Genomic DNA, 21367 nt, shown 5'->3' with positions numbered 1-21367 from the left:
ACTAAACGGTTAACCAGAAGCACAAATAACTACGATCATCTTTGTTGAATCATTGAGTTATTTGTTTTGGTTATTAAAAAATGTGTATCTTTTTGTGTTTACTTAGAAATTGACTAATTAATACCAGATTTTAAAAACCAGACCTGGAAAATTTGTAAGGATTGTACCAAGTGGCGTTCACTGGTCTCTGAATATTCCAGACATAGTATGTACTGAATGAAAAAAAAAAACGATTTTTTTAGGGCGTACCCAAAGGGTAAAAACGGAAGACTACTACTAAGCCTCCGAAATCTGTCTGTCCGTCTGTCCGTCTATCACCAGGCTGTATCTCATAAAACCCTGTAACCGTGCCGTAATTGCTAGGAAGCTGATTTTTTTACTAATTATGTATTTCCATTGCCGTTATAATTTATAATTCTGTTCTCATTCCTAATGTATCTTTTCTTCTAATCATGCCAATATGTCATTTGTTTTAAAAGATAATATGAACCAGGTAACACAATATTTCCTACTTGAGATAGTGATTCCCCCTCACTGATAAGACGTAGACTGTGCGATGTACATTGCATGAATCAGAGCAATACAGAGATATAATGACAGCAATACAACTCAATCATTATTGACAATGATTTATTTCGATCATTAATCTGTTTTATGGTTACAAAGTCATTATCAGACGGTATAATCTGTAATTACAGGTATCTATTTATAGCATACTAAGGACCGCCCGCGACTTCATTCACATGGAAGTAAAGTAACATTTCCCATTTTCACAACTTTTGATTGCTGCTCCACTCCTATTAGTTATAGCATGTTATATGGCATCTAGCCTTCCTTGATATATGGATTATTCAAGAGAATATTATTTTAATTCGAACTTGTAGTGTCTCAGATTAGCGCCTTCAAACGAAACAAACAAAATCTTCGTAAAAACGTAAAAACAAATAAAATCGTAATGACAGTAACCTTTCTATAACTATAAGATATGTAAAAGTTATTGTTTAATTCTTTGCCATAGTAAGTCGTAAAATACCTGCATAGAGGTGACGTATACGAATTTGCAGCGCAGTAATAAAATACCTTAATGGATACGTATTTTGTGCACTAATGAAACAAATGAACCGATTCGTGAATTTTCCGACATTTCCCTGGTTTAACGACTGTTGCTACTACCAGGATATATTAGTATTCAATACTAGATGATACATAAATTACATAAAAATTTCCCTTACATAATACAATTTGCATTTAACATGATTTATTCACGATGCAGTCAAAACATTGGAATTTACTATTGTTAGGCACACAATAGACATAATAATATTAGGAAACGAAAGTATAGCTACAATACTGTTGTGTAATTTAAGATTTAATATTAAATTGTAGTACATTAATAAGACAAAACTGTAATCAGGTGCGTAGTACTCGTAACCTGCGGTCTTGTATGACAAGATGTATGGATGTGAATGAAGCAAGAGAAGTTTTGAAGGATCCTAGCGAGCGCCTTTTTGATCTCTGCCTACCCGTATGGAAAAAAGGGCGTGTTTTTATGTATTAGGTCGGGGAAAAAGTCTTTTCGCATTATAGTGTGTATGAACTTGTGATAAAATCTTTTCTATACACAAAAAAACTCGATATTTGGGTACTTCACGAGCTCACTGAAATAAACCTAATGAACCGTGTACTCATTTGTGATTCTTGAAGCCAAAGAGATTACAAGTTCATACATACTATAAGGCGAAAAGACTTTATCCCCGACCTAATATGTATGTATAATATCTACATTAATAATACACTAATAGGTATATATATATACACAACAAAATCATTATACTTTATGTTCTATTCTTTTTCATCTAGTCGGGAGATAGTTCATAAGATATCTTTCGTGTGAAACCGATCTTGGTGAAGATAGTTTATCGTTCTTGAATATTAATGAAGTCGGCACTTAACTTCACTCTCGGTAAAATGGTCTATAACTTCAACGCTCTACATTAAAGAGCGTTTCAAGGATTATTAAAATTTATTTCTGCGCTTCATGTTTTATGACACCTTATACGTTTATTAAATCTTTATTAATTCTATCCCTCTTATTTATAAACACACTATAAACCTATTTTAGTTAAAAAGAACTATTATAATATGTTTTATCTTTTTCATTTCGCTAAAAAGTGAAAGAAACAAAACTCTATAAACCTTTCATAACTTCATATATATATTTTTATGAATAAGAGGGAATGTCTTTAAACTGCTTACTTCGCAATACCTTATACACCCACGACAGTAGGTTTAAAAAAGACCAATAGCCCTTTTCCCGATCCAGGAATCCAACCTAAGACCACAATATGATCAGCAACCAGATACCTACTAAACCAAAGAGGCAGCATAGTTAGTTAGTTTTAAAGATCCATTTTCCACATAAACAAGTACAGTAATAGTTAAATCATAATCACAAATACTTTCGCTTAATATTTGCTTCTCTAATTCAATTTCCATTTCTAATCTCCCTGAGTCATGACCGTTTACGACAGTTAGAGTACCTGTGTCTATAGCTTTTTGTCTATTTGCTAGGTCTACTCTAGCTAGGTAGGTATAATTAAATGTGTCGTCACGATTCCAGCCTTGGCTGCGCTGTTCTTTAAGTTTCACCGCAATTCAACCTCTTGATTTCTCTCGGGACCATTCATGAGTTTATCGAGTGCTATAATGACGTACTAATTCTTTAGCTTGAATATTGTGCTTTACAAACGTAGGGACAGACACAAAGAAACTTCTGCCTTAAAACTACTAGCAATTCGATTTCATCTTGATATTATCCTACTTATATTATGAACGCGAGAGTTTGCGAAGATGAACGTAAGCGTGTGTGTGTGTGTAAGTTACTCTTTTACTGAAAAAAATACTGATTTGTTTTGGATATAATTTATTAAACTAATTGTTTATGGCCTAGATGATATTTATGATACTTTTTACATGGGGTAATCTATTCATGTTGAAGAAGTTACGGGTAAAAGCTAGTAAGTTTATTTATATTTCATATGAGAATCAAATCCACTACACCCGATATACGAGTAGTTCAGAGTCCTAATTAGTTTTAATGTTACAGCAATAAATCACATCAAATTGGATATAATAATGAAGCAAAACCAATAATTATTTTCCGGTCACAGTTTCACTTTCCTAAACATAATGACTAAATCGTGTTTTTATAAATTTCCTTAAATTATTTCGTACTTCAGTAGTATTTTTATGAAACACATGTCTGTGAAATGAACAGGTAATACCTAATTCAAATTCAAAATATCCTTTATTTCGTAAACTTCGTACAAAGTATTTGAAATAGTCACATGTTGTATTTCTTTTGTCCGTTTCGGAAAAGCTGGTTGCTCGTGAGAAGAAACGGCAAGAAACTCACCTAATGCCTCAAGGAATTTCAAATCCCTACCCGATTCCAGGAAGTAATAACATTTCATATGATGTCTATGAATAACTCGTGATCTCATGTAATTTGGCAGATCCCAACCCGTGAAGATTTCCTGATAATGTAACTACGCAATATGTCTGTGCCAGAATAATTACTGAGTGAGGATTCGCAAAAACTTATAATTGCTGGTAGATTTTGCATATAAAACGTAGGTAGGATAATAAAGAAAATATCCCAACACTTTTTATTGTGTGCTTTTCGAACAAAGCTTTACAATGAAACTTTACTTTTTGGAATAGCCTATATATACAATGTGCAATTATCTGTATGACAATATGTATGTATGTATGTGAATTAGGTAAGGGAAGTTTGTAAGAACCGTACCAAATCTTTGGCCGGCCTAGCCCTATTGAAAAAAGGCGTGATATTTTCTATGCATGTTCATTGTACACATTTCAAAATTTTAAAGTACCTACAATAAAAATACCATTTCTTCATTTTCTCATCCTGAATACAAAACATATTTTTTTATATTTTTTGGCTCAATATTTCGGGAGAAATAAAATAAAAACCAAAAATTACGCTGTGACGTCACATATACGGAAGAATATCGTCTTACCTTTGCCTTTGCAATTTGAATAAAAGTTATGGAGATTGACATTTGAAATGTCATTAATGTTTTAAAGTAAACAAACACGAAAATACCACAATAAATAAGGTTACTGAAGTATTTAGCATCATTTATGAACTTTAAACATTATAGAGTTCTCGAAATAAATCCTAGTTAACAGTATAGGGTTATGAAGGATCTCAAATATTGTTTTGTGCCATCTTACGAAAACAGTTCTGGAGACGATCGAAAATATTTTTTTGCTGCGCCTAACTCAAACAAGCAAGAATAGTGTAATGCTGTGGGTGTTGTGTGTCCGTGTTTAAGATACTCAAGCCACACTGTTATAATATATAATAAACTAATTCAGATGAAAAAGTCACAGTAGCATGTGGGTCAATAAATCTCCATAGTCCTATAATAAAAAATGAATAAAAAGACGTAAACTAATTTCAATTTGTTTTATTTAACACTTTCTAAAATAGTCTTAACAATATATTGCTTCCAGAATGGTTCAGCGTCTTCTAAAATCTTTGTAGTGTAATTTGCATCATACTCAATTTGTGTATTAATTTTGTCTGTTCAAAAGTTGGATCAGCAATACAAAACAGATCTTTCAGCATGCATCTGAACCATTATTTGGGCCTTACATTATCCTTGGAGTTTGCCATTTTTAACATAATTCTTGATTGTTTTTCCACTTACACTTTCTCCAGAACAAATTTCGCAGAAAACCCATCTGGTGGAACACCAATAACAGGGGAAATTAGAATTAGGCCTGAACTTAGAATAACTCCAAAATCATTTTCTAATATTTTGATTAATTGTTTTTATATTTTCCTGTTTGACAATGTACTGCTTCATAGATCCTAGAACCAGTGACTCTTCCCTGACACATGGAATGCCACAGCTTTGAATCTGCTTGATCTTTTGTTGCTTCAGCCACACTGTCAATCACCTTTTCACTTTGAGCATCTTGACAGAACTGATTAAACTCCCTATAGCTATGGTCTTGCTGCTGGTGTATATACTGGAGCATTAAATTAAATATGCTGTAGTCATTTAAAGTAGGCTGATTTTTACCACAATAATTCAGGATTAGTCCTGAGTCTATTTTACGCTTCTCACATTCTTCAGAAAATATGGACAAAGTAATGCATAAGTAAGTATGTTTTCGTGCATATATTCCAAAAGCATTAAGTAATTTACTATGGGCAGGTTCCCACTATCAGCAACTTGGAGTCCTTCAGATACCTTCATAACTTATAAATAACGGAGAACGGAAAAAATAACTTAAAAAACAATTAATGTATTTGTAAGCAAACAATAATACGATAGACGTGCCAGGTTGACAAGACACTGACATTTATATATATTTTTTTCTAAATGATGTGACTTGTGAGGCAAAGACATTATGCTATTCCGCCGTATATGTGACGTCATTTGGCACTTACGACTTTTTAGAATGAAACAATTTTCAAAGTGAAAATCATGAATGAAAATAACTAAATATCACAAAAATAAAAAATATGGGTCCCTTTATTTCACATCTAGTTTAGAATAAAATGATAATATATGTTACTTAAAAAAATGAAATGTTGTCAATTGGCAAAAATAGTGATTTTCAAAACCTCACTCTAATTTTTAATTTCTCTATAATCTGAAGAACTTCGTTACTACTGATTGTTTAAGTGGTAGTCTGAGCTTTGTCTACAAATGTTCCGATTTGAAACATACCTCAAAACAAAGGGGGAATTACTTCATTCAACATTGAACAGTCGTGATGATATAAGCTCGTTGATTCATCAGACATTTTTTCTTCCGTTTTTTACTTTGAAGCAACTTGCGAACCGGTTTTTGACTTTGATACCTAACAATAACAACGAATACTGTTGCGGTTTGTTTATAGCCTTCCTAAATAAATATTTTCGAGGAATTATTTCGAGGTATTATATACCAATTGCTAAGAAGATGTTTTTAATTTAAAGAATAAAACTGGAGCAGAGAGTAAAGCAAAAAAGATCCTGTCTGAGACAGATTTTATGTTTGTAATACTTATTTTGCAAGCATATTTGAGTATTGTTACCATAATGCTTGTAGTACAAAAATATCAGACAAATGAAATCACTGATTTATTAATAGGATAGCAACGGCATCGAATAATTTCGTAATGCCGTTTTTGGCGACATCTTCAGTCGTGAATGAGTAATACATAAACTTCCCGAATTAGAATTACGACAAACACTCTGAAGTGTTAATAATTAAAGTTTCTTCCGGACTGAATACGATTATTTATGTAAAACGTGAAACTGTACGCATTACGAGGCGCTAATCATGTAGCGCCAATAAAAAACGATACTAGATCACTTTAACTGTTATGGCCGGCTTTTCTAACAATTTTCCGACAGCTGCGTTACTTAATAATAAGTATATAAGTAGGATACCACTGCAACGGGAGGTCGTGGGTTCGATTCCCACACGGGACAATTACTTGTGCGATCCACAAATAATTGTTTCGGGTCTGGTTGTGCTTTGTGTCCGTTGTTTGTATGTTTGTAAAAGTCCCCGCGACACAAGAGCAATTCTTAGTGCGGGAGTTGTCGTTTTTAAAAAAAAAAAAAAAAAAAATGGTTGTATCAGCTCTCTACAAAGTTAGTCAAAGTGCATCCGACTTTTCAATTAAAACTTTAAGCTTATTTCGTAACAATAGCATTATACCAGATAAATCGTTGAAAGGAAAATTGTGTTTTGAGAGTTAACTATTAATAAAATTAGGTTGAGTATTCGTTCGAGTTTCGAGAGGTTTATATACACTTCTATATCAGACAAGACTCATGTAAGGCTCTGAATAAATGATGAAGAACTTCACTGAACCGAAAATACTTTCTCTTATTTTATTCATTGAGTTGTGCATAATGAAACAATAGGAAAGCTTTAGCCTCGGTAATACATAATTTACATTTTCTTTGCAATCAAAATAGTTAAATAAAGGCAGGTACGGACTTCCTATTTCTAAGGTATGTATGGGAACTCAAGATTGTCGCTTCGCGTCTCTCACAGGCACGATACATAATTAATGAAAGTTATGTTTTGTCACATACGACCTTTGTTTAGAAGCAGTGACGCGTAAAGTCATGTAAAGTACATAAAGCTTGTCGACTTTACTGTTTTGTGACATTCGAATAATTAGTGACGAAGTTAGTTGTTTTAGAACGAGATTTTAATTATACGCATTATATTTGTTATCGTAGACCAAATTGTTTTCTAATTATGTAAGAGGAAGCGTTATTGATTGGTTTCAAATATCATGGGTAATTCCAAGTCTAGATTAAATACAAGTTTGTGAGATTAACTTATAGAGACTGTAGTGTTTCGACAATGAAGTATTACTGGGTGTATGCATACGTAAAATAAATGACAATTTTAATAAAAATCTAGACCAACTCGTTCTATTACGTTTATCGTAAGTACTCGTAACTACATCCGCGTAAAAAAAATGCAGTGGGTTATTTCTTATTTTTTTTCCGTGATATAAGGTATCCAGTTTTATATGTTGTTGATGAAGTTCTTTATATCTAGTAATTCTGTAGATTAACCTTCCAGAAACTAAAAATATACATGTTTCCAAGGAAACATTAATGATGATATAGATGCGACCGATTTCGGTCACGGCGACCACAACAACTCCTAATCAGATTGGCACTGACGCGTAAACATTACGGAATATTGTGTCAAATATAATTATTAGGAAATGTTCATTACCTTGATGAGCGCGTTGATTAATGCAACGGTAAATAACCTCTGTGATTACTATCAGTTTAATTTTACGATTATGGCCGTTTCACGACAAGAAAGTGCAGTGCCGTTAAGCGTCCTAATAATGCTGTAACGTGCGACACATATCGGCTAAAATAAATGCACGTGACATTCATTACAAATACTATGGTGATTCAGTGGCTTGACCTGTCTGTTGGCACCTCCACACCGCCAATGTAGGCGACATTCTGCCACCGAATACTTTGTATAGTAGTCACGGACATACAATCTACGTCGAACACGTTCCAATGATATGGCTAAGGAACGCACAAACTAATTGGCAGTTTTGGAAACCTGCGTAGTGCAAATTACGCAATCGCCGGGCAATTTGACCAAAATTTATCCAGAACCGGTCACGATGCCCATTCGAAGCTCGCAAAAATCTTAAACTTGCTCTAAGTGGGCGGCTCACTGCGATCTTTTTTGTTGACAGCGGGAAATAACGCCGGCTACGTTGGTATCGCTCGTGTAGTATTCCAAATCGGGTTCGTCCGGAAATGGACCGCATTAAATAATTGAAATATTTCCCATAATATATGGCAAGACATTTGCTGCAGGTTTGCAAGTGTTCATTTATTATACAGTCATCGTGTCTGTAATACTGGACTGTATTTTTTTAGACCACGCTGCAGACAGTTATATTTTTTAAATCTAATCAAGTTAAATCGGTAAGGTAATATTTTCGCGGTTTTTTCTTTTACTGAGCACTTTTATTCACATAAGGAGAGATGCTATCTGAACTAAACTCTTCATTATAATATGCTATGAGAGTAGATATGTATTAACATTTGATCGTGGTCCAGAACAGTGACATTTAATTTGCATCTTTCGCTCGTAATCGCAGCATAGCCTTAACTATATTATGGTCTGGCATCGGCCATTGAACTGATAAAGTAAGTTAGTGTTAGTTGTAATAAAAGTGAATGTCAGTACTTAGTGGTCAGACCAGCGTGCAAGTCTAGATCATCAAAAGGGGATATATTATATTATTGAACGTGTTTGTAAATTGGAAGTAGGTACAAATTGCTAAATTATATTGATATTTAGTCGAAGAACAGGATACGTCAGTATACTCTGTGTAAATTAATGAGTAATACATAAAAAAATTAAGAGTATTTTTTTATTTTGATTGGTTTTGACGAGTCAGTGATCTAAGATGTTTATTAGTAAATTCGGAGGAAGATACTTATCGAACTAATCGATTAATACTAGGAAAATAAACCACAAACATATCTTACAAACCACATAATGAGTGATAATTAAATCATTATGATTTTTACACAAATACCTGTATGAGGAAAAACACAAGATCATAAGTACTTTATGCACGGTTCAGCACAGTTTCCTTAAGGGCCGAGAGTACGTGTTTCGACATAAACTACCGTTAACAACTTGCTAACGACTATTAACTGGTTGTTTGAAACTTTGAACATATGCATACGATCTTGATAGATCATATACTAAGCTGTAGTATTTGTAAATTCTCAGGTGAAATATGACTCATTTTACGCCGATCAATCCGTATGCGTAAACGAGAGTCTACCTTATGGTCTAAATTTAGGAATTAGGTTATAGACTATTAGAGAGAGTTTGATATTGTTTGTACGTAATTTGCATTTTATACGGAAAATTAATTGACTATTAATATAGCCAATCAAACAAAAGTAAATAATGCATTATCGATTCAATTTCTATGTAAAATACGTACCTACTTAAATAAAATATCATAATTAGTGTTCACGCAAATATAATACTATACGTCACAGTACCTATAATATAAATAATTAAAAATAAGATTTGTACTGTAGGTAAGATTTACATTCAGTTTTGATTCTATTCTTAATATCTGCATAAAACATGAAGGACCATAAACAGATCAGAGGTCAGACATTTGCATATAACTCAAAAGTGCTAAGGATGGAGTCGAGCGTGACTGGTGATGACGTAATCGCTTATGTAATACATACTTGACCGTGACACCCTATGAACTTATTGTACTGAGTAGGGGAGAGGTGCCATGAAAGGGACATTTATGTTGTGGAGCCTCTAATAAGTATATAAAATATTATTTTTATTAGGTTGGAGTTGAATGGGAAGCCTTCATTAATTAACTATTGAAATAAAATACAGTTATTATTAATTCTAGCTGTTGAGTCATTTATTTTTGCATTTTTCAAAAATGTGTGTTTTGTCCCTTTCATAAATGGCCTGTTTTGAAAGGGACATGATCATTTATGAAAGGGACAGTACAAAATATCTTAAATAATCAGGTCAAATTAAGTAAAAAACTAACATAATAAAGGAACCACCACTACAATAGATAATTTTAAGAAAGTTTACGATCAGATTTTAAACTAAAGGAATTGTTATGTCTAGTCTTACTATTTTTATTACTAGCTGACCCGCGCAACTTCGTTTGCGTGTATCCCGCTACTTCGACAAATACAGTCAACGCACCAACACATATTGGATACTAATTTTCAATTCACAATAACTTCTCTTTCCCTTAACCGCGTTTAAAATATTAAAATGTTTTTTGGTTTCTGTGACTCTTCTTTGATCGCCCCCCCTATCAGTTTTTGGAAAAAATATTTAAATAATGTACAGATTTTTTTTTGTCTTATATGTATAGATCAAAGTCGTAGTACCTACCTTTTAGTATTATTTATTTTTTATGTACCGTTTTTTTATATTTTTTGTTTTTTTTTTATGTACTTACCTACTTTTGTTATATACATCTAACTATTATTTTCTTGTTTACTTTTTAAATTATTTACATTCTACATTTTATTACTTTTACTTATTTTTTATTTACATTTATTTTTAGAAGATTAACTTTGTCTCCATTTTTTGAAATATAATATAAGGTATACATACATTTTCATTTTAACGATGAGAAAGGTTTCCCATATATAGGGACGCTGCCCCCGCCGCCGCGGCCGGCCCGTACCGTGCCGCAATACTAATATCGTGATATCTCCTAAACTATATGTCTAAATAACACACTGTAAACTGCAAAAATAATCTAAATTAAATGCTCGTGATGATGAACTTACTTATTTTGATAAGGATATATGTATTATTGGTTATATCACCAGTTAAACATCACCCAACGAATTAAATGTTTTTTTAATACAGAAAAGTAGTTTTTGTGACTTAAATAAAAAAGCTGGATATATGTCATCGCAGACTTTTTTGTAGAACTAATAAAGACCAATGTTTTTGCTATACATTGTTCTTACTTGTATCCAACGGTATAAGCGGCGCACGCACAAATGCAATCTTCAATTAGATTTTTTTTCTGACTTCTTGGACATAAATCGCTATAACTCAGCTAATATAGTTTCAATGTATTTCAATTATATATAAAAACCTGTCGGAGAAAATACTCTTTCTATTAGTGAAAACCGCATCAAAATCCGTTGCGTAGTTTTAAAGTTTTATGCATACGAAGGGACTACAGACAAATTGGGCGACTTTGTTTTATACTATGTAGTGATTAGAACATAACAAGTTATTATATAACATGTAATTGAAATAGAGATCAATACCTAGGTACATTACATAGTTTCATAAACATTTTAAACACTAATTAACTGTCTTCTTTAACTTTGGTTAGGTATTATATGAAAAATATTTTTAGTTACAAATTGAAAATGCCTTTAATGCCACAGGTTTCGTGTGCCCATGTGGTGCATATCATTCACTGCCTCTTCAATTTATTTGGCATCAACACCCGGGTTCTCTTTTTTGGTGACATTTTATCTGCAATGATAAATAATAATTGATCACAGTTATATAAGCAGTCATGAAAGGGACGTCCCGTTCATAACCGTTTGTTGTGTCCCTTTCATAAATATCATACTCAAAATGAAAACATAACCACAAAATCTACAATTGTAAATAAAAGTGTACTTACCTTTTGTTTTTATATTTGTGTACGACAAGGAGACTAATCTTACGAAAAATAATAAATAATCAATTCACATCACTTGAAAAAACGTTTTACAAAAATAGCTAAAAAAATACTTTTCTACCGTAATACGAACACTCACACGCGGTGGCCACCTTTGAAGTGACAGAAGGATGAAGTTAGGTGCGATCGAATGTCCGTTGGTGCTGCCATACAACAACAATAATGTTGATCTGAATCGGTTTTTATTTTAGCTGTGATTTGAAATGTCCCTTTCAATACGTGTCCCTTTCATGGCACTTCTCCCCTACTGCATAAAGCTTAGTATTTTATACAGAAGCGCATTTATTTACAGTCGGTACTGTTGAGTATCGAGAGTTTGACATCTAAAATGTACTGCCAAAATAGTTCTTACGGAGCCCGGTAGAGGCGCTAAACAGATTTTCGTGCAAAATTTCTTGATAGCTTGCCGGGTGTCGGTGGTCGATAGTAGTAGAGAATCAAGTTTAGTATTATTCGATTTGACAAACATAATATGTGTCTGTATTTGACCTAAATACATTGCTGATTTGGTTCTGATTTTGGATTCATGATTGCTATTTATGTATTTATTGTGAGTAATCGATTCGTCAATCGTGACTGGGAAAATTTATTTTCTTATGTAAAGAAGAGAAGGGCTGTGAAAAAAGGTAATAAACAAAATGACTAAGTAAATTAGATTCAGACTATTTACATCTTTTCTAGTGTTAAAGTTAAACAGATAGTAATTTCATTTGCCTATCGTTAAAAAAATATGTCATTAAAAATTAAGTAAACCAGCTCTACAAATACGTGGAACTATTCGTCCGCACCGATGCCGCGATATACAAACATTATAAAAAATGAAACGACTTCTTTATATGCAAATGAAGAACTTAGTTCAACCGGCATGTTTCCTAATGAGCTTGTACAGAAGCGTTATTTGCATATCCACACGTTTTTCACCTATTACGGAAACTAACATAAGTAGGCATGCACTTACAAAACTATTATAATCGAGTTAATCATTACGAGAGCTACAATTTCCTCCTTCATTACATTTTGCGGAACATACTCGTATAAAAATACTTTATACGTAATACGAAAGCTGAACATTTAAAATGATTCCTTGTTTTCTGTTTATGTCGTGTTTATGGCCATGTGGATACTTTTTAACGGTGTGGTCTCATATCGCAATAACAGTGTCAATTTGTGTTTTAATATTACTCGTATACTTTCTCTGCTCGTGACATAATAATATGCGTAATGTGTTGCCTTGATTCACTGTTACGATGTAAGCCTGATGTAAACAATGTACGAAGTTCATTTATTTGGAAAATCATAACGCAAACATTTTCTCTTCGTCTACAATTTAATTGTTCGACATTTAATAAAAATGTGTTAAGTGTGAATAAGAAATACTTATTTCTCTCTCTAACGGTGAAGGAAAACATCGCGGTAAAACCTCACATGCCTAAAATTTGTTTAAAACATTTATTAAGGGCATACAAAATCCCCAACCCGCACTCAGCCAGCGTGGTCGACTCAAGGCCTAACTCCTCCCTTGTTTAGGAGGAGACTTTTGCCTAGCAGTGGGACAGTAATAGGTAGAAAAGAAAAAAATATGTATACAATTTCTTACTAAACACATTCCGCGCGACTAAACCGGCAGTTTATAAACGAATCTTCTCACGTATGGACAAATTCTCAACCATGATGTGATTTTGTCGTTAATTACGCTAGTCAGCCGAGTGTCTAACATTCCTGTTTCAGTGCATACACTTTCCCCGCTCGCACACAATCGAATAATACAGCTTTCCGAGAAGTAATGTTTTATCTCAAGTTAATGATATTTCCCACGGCCTTTACGCATTTCCTCATAGCAAAATTTCATGGGCAATATTAGCTAAGCATACAAACATACACGTACCTTAAATGTGTTTTTATTTTATTCAGATCGGTCGCAATACAACTTAGTAACCAGCATTATTTAGTTACTCATGTTGCAACAATATGTTTGTATAAAGCAGATATTTATTAATGCCTCATAAATATAACATGAGTGATAATTTGTCATACATATGGAAAAGTATTGCATTGTAAATAAATACTGTTCAAAGTATCTGTTGCGATGCAGATTGTTGACAATCATGATTGTTAATCCAACAATTATGTTTTATACAATTGTATAGACTAAATTCCTATTCCGTGAGTACAATATAGAGCATTAAATTGTACGAAGAAACAATGCACCAAAACAATTGTAAATATTGTATGTATATTGATGTCTGGTATTGCATGTTTAGCGAGACGTCAATCGAATTCATCAATAAATATATCGAGTGACAATGCATCATTTGCATTATGTTCGGTAATTTATTGCCTATCATGTTTTTTTATTCTATAATCATAGGTTTTTTTTTACTACATAGAACAGAGACAAAATGTGTCGATGTGAATGAAACAAGGGTAGTTGTAACTTTGTAAGGCGTTCTTTGGTGCTTACCCCTACGAAATGGCGTTATTTTATGTATTTTTCATTTTCAATCACCTCTACCTAACCTACGGGTGTAAGCGTAACAGCTGTTATGTATTGTTTAGAATCAGAATATGATCATTATGATCTATTAAGTTGAGTAATGAGAATTACCAGGTATTTCCAAATACGACAATGTTTTGTGGCTATATTACCCAAGTGGTAGACTCATAATATAATAGGTAGGTATTATGTACCTTTACATGCCAGTATATTGTATACTATGTATAGGTAGATAATTCGTAGGTGAAAAAAAAAGTATTCGGTGAGAATCATTCATCAGAAAAATGACTACGAGGTTCGTCTATCATTTGGTGATGTACTGAATGTTGAGTCGTATCAAAGTATTAATGAGTTATCAATTAAGCAATAAGCAAAAATATTTAATTCTCACTTGCTAGAAAAACAAAAGGTGGGAAAGACTGCATATGTGTTCAGTTTCTTATATCCGTACTTAGCGTGGTGGACTATGATCTAATTGCATCTTTGCGGACTAAGTAAAGACCCGTACCCATTGAAGAGTAATGAAATAACGAGGTGCATGCAGTGTTGGGCAAAATTTAGTTTGATTGATGATTGATGATTAAGATTAAATTATTTATTCATGACTAATGAATAATGACTAAAAAAATTCAATCATGAGTCGTGATTGATGATTAATTAGTGTTAGTGTTAGTTATTCAATCATGACTAAAATTTTAATGACTAAAAATAATAGTTAAATAAAACTAAGCTTTTCAAGTCTACGTTCCATGACTGTTGATTTGTTAATCACAGGTTTTTAATTAAAGCTAGTTTTACAACAGAATCAGTTTTTTTTTTTTTTAATTTACACAGGTACACATTTGCAAAAATAAGTTCGGGCTAATTTAGTTTAAAATAATTTAAATTGCTTTTTAAAACTACGCGTTTTGAAAATCAAATTTTATAAATAATGGAATTATCTTCTTTCAGTCAACTTAAGGTGGTGATCAGTTATAGTTTTATAGATGTGTTCAATTAAACTAAAATTATGTCACCTGAATTATTTTTTTTAGTTTAATCATCATACAAAAATACAATAAATTAGTCATCAGTCATTTAATCATTAAATGATTGATGACTAATTTATTTAATCATGATTATGATTATTATTTTTACTCATGATTAATTCAATCATGACTAAATTATTCATGACTAAATTAGTCATGACTAATCAATTGATTGAAAAAATTAGTTGATTGACCCAACACTGGGTGCATGTAACAAGCCTATACATTACTTGTCGGGGGAATACGTAGTGTTATGTTATGATGCGATGCGCGTGCGCCGCTCTGGTTCTGTGTTTCCCTTCATTGAATTGGTAATAGGTTAATTGTTGAGCTGACGTCCGGTGCGCGGCGTGCGACTGAACCGCCCGCACGAAACTAATGCAGTCTGATGCATGTCTGCTAGCACATACTTATAAACAAGATGATACTATTGCACATAATAGATAATATACCTACCTATTTTGCATGTGGACTTAAGTATTTTATTTTTCCACTTTGCAAAAATGGTTAGGTATATATCAGATCTTCTCGACAAGCTATAGGTAGGTATAGTTTGTTGCTTTATAATGTGCACTCTACTAATATAATGGCTCTAAACCGGGTGGAAACTATATAGGGAAACTGAAAAATAAAAAAGAGATATCCTAATTGTAACACTCTGTTTATGCTATGATTTTATAATATTTTTTATCAGGCATAGCACACTCTTTATATTAATTTTGGACTAAGTAGGTGGCTATTCTACGGTCTTGTTTTTAGTCACTAGTAAGTCAATAGTGAATAGATCGGAATGACATGACAGGCTACAACAGGTACATTGGTCAGCTGTGGTCAGCAATGACGCTAGATTATTCCCTGCTATTGTTTTTCATAACTATTATCCTCTGATGATATTACGATTTCTCTAATAATTACAATTTAATAATATCTAACTTAACACAGGCAGTAAAATTTTCTTTTACCAATAAATTAAGTAAAGGTTTTTTTCAGGGGTGAGTATTTCGTGATAATAGTCATTGAAATAACAAGGAAAATTCTCGCTTTCAGTATTAAAACGAGAGAATTTAGATTACTTCGAACGAGAGTCGTGAGTTGCGGTTGAGAACCATTCTACCGTAATTTTTCAATAATAACGGATTTTTGCAACCGTTTTTTTTAACTCTGGTGTAACTGTAAAGAAAATACGATTCGTTTTTGCCGTGTTTTATAAAAATAGCTTTATTTTTATGAGTTTTAACAAGAAGTTATGTAAAATCCTAACGAGCACGATATTTCCTTTTCCCGTACTTAACCTCCAAAAATAATGTCATTTAAAAGCCTCAACCAAGTTACGTTCAAGCAAATGTATTAAAGGATAATTACAACATTGTCCACCAATAATTTCATTAAGGTAAATTAACCTCATTTATTACCAAGCGTAAATTTCAAATAATCTAAAGTCCGTAGGTTCACTGACCATTCAGAGAACTGAATAGTAAACAAACAAGGTTACATAAATGAGTAGAATTACTGAATAAGAAAAAAAGAAGTACCGAGAACGGAGGCGACTTGAGGCGAGTGTCGATGCACACTGACATACATATTGACAACTATTGCACAAGCATTAGATAATGTCCTCTCGACCGCTCATACATTCTAATAGGAGAGTAAGCGTAACTACCAATGAACCTTGAAAACAATGTAAATATATCTCTATACTTAATTTTAAACATATTGTTCGTTTGTAGAGAGAAAATCTTCGAAACTAACTACTTCTTAACTGTTTTTCCATAGTTCCGTTACTTTTATAACTCATTATTACAGGCCTCCTTCTGGGTAAGGTCTTCCTCCCGAATAAGGGAGGGTCAGGCCTTAAGTGCACAATGCTGGCCAAGTGCGGGTTGGGGATATTGCAGGTCATACAAGTTATATATTTTTATCTATTTTTTAAAAGGTTTTGGAACAAAACACACGGCAATAACGTTATACCTTGTTGATGTAGGTTCTATTAACGTCTCAGAAAATAGTCTGAAGATTTTACGAAATATATTAGGTACGGGCCGATGTGACGCAGAAGTTAGTCAGCAATAATAATTTAATATGAAAACGACAAACATGTTGTCGTGATATTTGAATTTAAAGTATGTAGTTCATGGACAACGCAGCCATTTGATTCATTTATAATTATTTTTACCTGTATTCGAGGTTTTTATAATAATATGTAGGTATCCGTAAAACAATAGCGGTGATGAACAAAGTCGGATCCGTTAAGGACCTGTGTTTATTCAGTGCCATAAAATTGCTGGACTGAATCTAATGCACAGTTAAAAAAAAACGATTAGTAGATAATTAGTTTGTATTTGGGACACGTGGTGATTTTAACTTTTACAGTAAATATATTTTTATTTACATTTTATTTGTTGTTATAACATTATGAGTATTAATAGGTACCTAAGTAAAAAAAATCTTTCATACACTTAAATTTTTGACACAGTAATGGTTTTTTTAGGTAACGAGAAAATACGCCTAATTAGCTGGTTAAAAACGTACATACGATATAATTAATATTAATTTCCTTTAAACAAATAATCAAATATTTCAAGAGTATTTAACAATGTTTTTCCTAAATATTGGTACAATTTTATTTACTTAAAAAACATGCTGCACAAATACTCTGCTCATTTTTATCAAAATCCATATCAATTTAAAACGCACCGCTACATTATTCATGCAAGGTTTATGCAACATTTTGTCATACACCTAACTTTCGTATTCATTCATAACGAAAGCACGACATGCATAGAAAAAGCTGCTATTGAAATCTTTTGTATGACAGCTTTCATTGTCAAACGTATGTTTATCTGCTGTTTTCACTGACAGATGTTGTTCTAAGCATCTGTGACTATACATCTGTCCGAGCCCTTACCGGTACTGGTTTAGTTATAATTTTATAAAGATAACATACCTATCATATCCGTCCTATGCAAATATTCCATCTCCCTGTGTAAACTTAACTAAATAACACTTTCCTCTATTAAATTCCAGCTGTGGAATATTTTATACGTTTAAATATACTCGGCGCAGCGTTGTTCTAAATACGTCAATTATATGCCATCAAAAACATTCTGTAAAAACCTCAAGTCTCGCCGTAAAAAGTTGTGAGATCTATATAATACCAAGTCGATTAATCTATTTAGTCTCTACTTAAAGGACCTTCTGTCTTAAGTTATTACGTATGTTATTATCATGCCAATTTAAAAAAAAATACCTCTAAAACAAATAGACCGACCTGGCCATCGCATGATTTGATTATTAGTTTCTATCACACTACACAGCACGACGAGAAGTTAATGCTCCTGAAATGTTAATGGCGAATTTGTGTTTTCTTGCGATGACCAAGTCGATCTATTTGTTTTAAAAGTATTTTTCTTTAAATTGGCATGATAATAACATACGTAATAACTTAAGACAGAAGGTCCTTTAAGTAGAGACTAAATAGATTAATCGACTTGGTATTATATAGATCTCACAACTTTTTACGGCGAGACTTGAGGTTTTTACAGAATGTTTTTGATGGCATCTCACTTCTTTTTGTAGAGCGAACATAAGTCCAGTTTGTATGGAAAGACGTTTTTTTTTCATAATACAACATATTTTCCTATGGGAATGTTGTTCAGTTTCATGGGCTAAACACCCTTACCCACCCTATACCCCCTCCCGTTATGCCTCATATAGTAGGTACCTATTTATTTTATTTTCTACAGTAATAATAATTCATTAATTGCAAATGTAACCTTGTAATCTTATACATTTATATGGGATTACAAAGTTATTGTTGCAGTTGGTGTATTTAGAAAACTGGACCGAAATTAGAAAATATAAAATTTTTCCCATGATTAAGACACTAAACCCTATTTGTATTCTAAATTTGAAGCTTCTAAGTCTGCTAGAAGTACCTTAGACTTTTGATGATCGGTGAGTCAGTGAGTCAGTGAATCAGTGAGTGACAAAATTCAAAATTTTAACAAGTTGTCATTTTTAAACTACTGGTTCAAATTGACTGAAATTTTAAATATACCGTGTTTATACAATTACCAATTAGTTGCTGAAAATCCAGGCTTCTTGTTTTATCCACAACGAAATTATAGGGGTGTCAAAAATAGCCCGAATTGCTTCGAGAAAAGGATGTTACGGCCGTGCCGCTTTTTTTTTGCTCGACTTGCGGGGGCACTTCCGTGCCCCCAGATCTGTAATTAATATTTGCTGATCATCCAGTAATGACAAAGTTAAGGAAGAATTTATGTTTGTTTACATGCCGCAATGCGTTTAACCGTTTAACCGTTTTACTACATGGAGTTTGTTTATCTTGAATTTAACAAAAGTATGCAAAATAGTAAAATTAAACTCACCTTGCAGGTATTCGACATTTTCTTGAATTTCCGGCATTAGATGCATGAAGGTTGTGGACAACAGGACACCGCCACCGAAAGAGAGTAGTGTCATCACCACCCTATTGGTAGTCTTCAGGTTCCCCGCATCTTCAGCCGACATCCAGTTGAGCTTCTTGGCCAAGAACAGTGGTGCGAGACCACAGATCATGGAGGCACAGAAGAGGACGGCCATGGAGACCCCCTTGGCGAGGACAACACCTTCGGTATCATTTTCGTCGTGACGGAGGAGCACATCCACAGTTTCGGACATGTTGGCACTAATTTTTGCCCAAGTTTTGACTAACAAGGAAGACCCTTCAGGTGGAAGGTGAGCGTGTAAGTGGGTTGCACCTGCGGCGCGTACCCTTATATACGAGGTGCGATATCAGCAAATGCGCGTGCGTCGTCGGAGAGCGACGCGCTAGTACTATGCGCACGCGACTCGTAGCCGCTGAGCCGCTGGCCGGCGTCGCTCGCTCCACTCCCGCGCAGGCTCTCGCCTCCTATGCACAACCTTAAAACTCGTTCGCTAAATTAATGTGTCATATTACAATATTCACGGTGGTTTTTCCGCTATTATTTTTTGGGAAAATTCATCAAAGTACTCAATTGGTGTTTTTTTATTAGCATTCGTATTATTAACCTTTTTTTTGTAACTGGTGATATGATTTTAATAAATGTTAATGTAAATATTTATCATAACAGTTCTAACGCCAGTTCTATAGTGATAATAAAGTTTGTAACGAATATGTGACTGTGGGTGATAAGTACTTCAGATTTATATCTTAATCGTTTGATACAGTAAAGTAGTAATATTTAGCTTAACCTTCGAGTTACGGAAATAACAACGTTATGATAAAATAACGTACCTAATCCGTTTTCTCTAAAACTACTAATTTGAGTTTTATCGTTAATAGCATAGCCGTTCTTAAATGAGCTATATTGACTAATTTATTATCAAAATTTATTTCAAATCTATCTTTTTATAAATATTGATTTATTGGGACAGTGGTCCAAGTAAGTATACATCATTATTGTATTAAGTTAGTTATGCACAATACTAAAACACAGACAGTAGGCTCAATGAACATAATGCCTTACAAATCAATTATTAATTATTCACATAGTATACTGTAATTTCGAGCTTATCAAACACCGGCAGTACCTAAAAAAAAGTGGAAAAACCCCGAACAGGGAAACTTAGATAATTATAAATATCCAAGGCCATCAATCCATTTATATGTATACAGGCTTTGGGGATGCGGCCTTCACAAAAAATTTAGAGGCATAGAATTCTTGGGAAAATAGTAAATTAGTCTTATATGGGAACGAAACTGAGCCTTTAGAGAATAGAAGAGAATATTTTTTTTAAATCTTTCATACACTTTTGTTCAATTTTAGTACCAATAGCTAGCTTTTATTAGTAGCAGTAGTAGAACAAACAACGAAAGAATTATTGTAAAAAATAACTTTAAAAATTAGTTTGATTGGCTCTGTCAAAATGACATAACCTAGGGAGACAAAACGTCACAAGATGATTGATACAGAGAGTGCACAAACATAATGCACATGAATCCACGTGTCGTAATGCAAGTAAATAAACTAAATAA

At 33.1% G+C, this 21367-nt stretch overlaps 1 protein-coding gene across 1 annotated transcript in view; it reads right to left on the bottom strand.

Annotated features, from left to right (window-relative positions):
• Positions 1-20201, bottom strand: part of LOC142981330 (zinc transporter ZIP1-like) — a 39809-nt gene extending 19608 nt beyond the window's left edge. The window contains exon 1 of the mRNA XM_076127172.1: positions 19737-20201. Within this exon, the coding sequence (XP_075983287.1) occupies positions 19737-20028 (292 nt within the window). The 5' untranslated portion in view covers positions 20029-20201. The remainder of the gene's footprint in view (positions 1-19736) is intronic.
• Positions 20202-21367: the final 1166 nt, after the last annotated feature.

The sequence above is a fragment of the Anticarsia gemmatalis genome, chromosome 19, assembly GCF_050436995.1.
Source record: "Anticarsia gemmatalis isolate Benzon Research Colony breed Stoneville strain chromosome 19, ilAntGemm2 primary, whole genome shotgun sequence".
NCBI classification, from domain to species: Eukaryota; Metazoa; Arthropoda; class Insecta; order Lepidoptera; family Erebidae; genus Anticarsia; species Anticarsia gemmatalis.
This window is presented reverse-complemented; position numbering and strand designations above follow the sequence as displayed.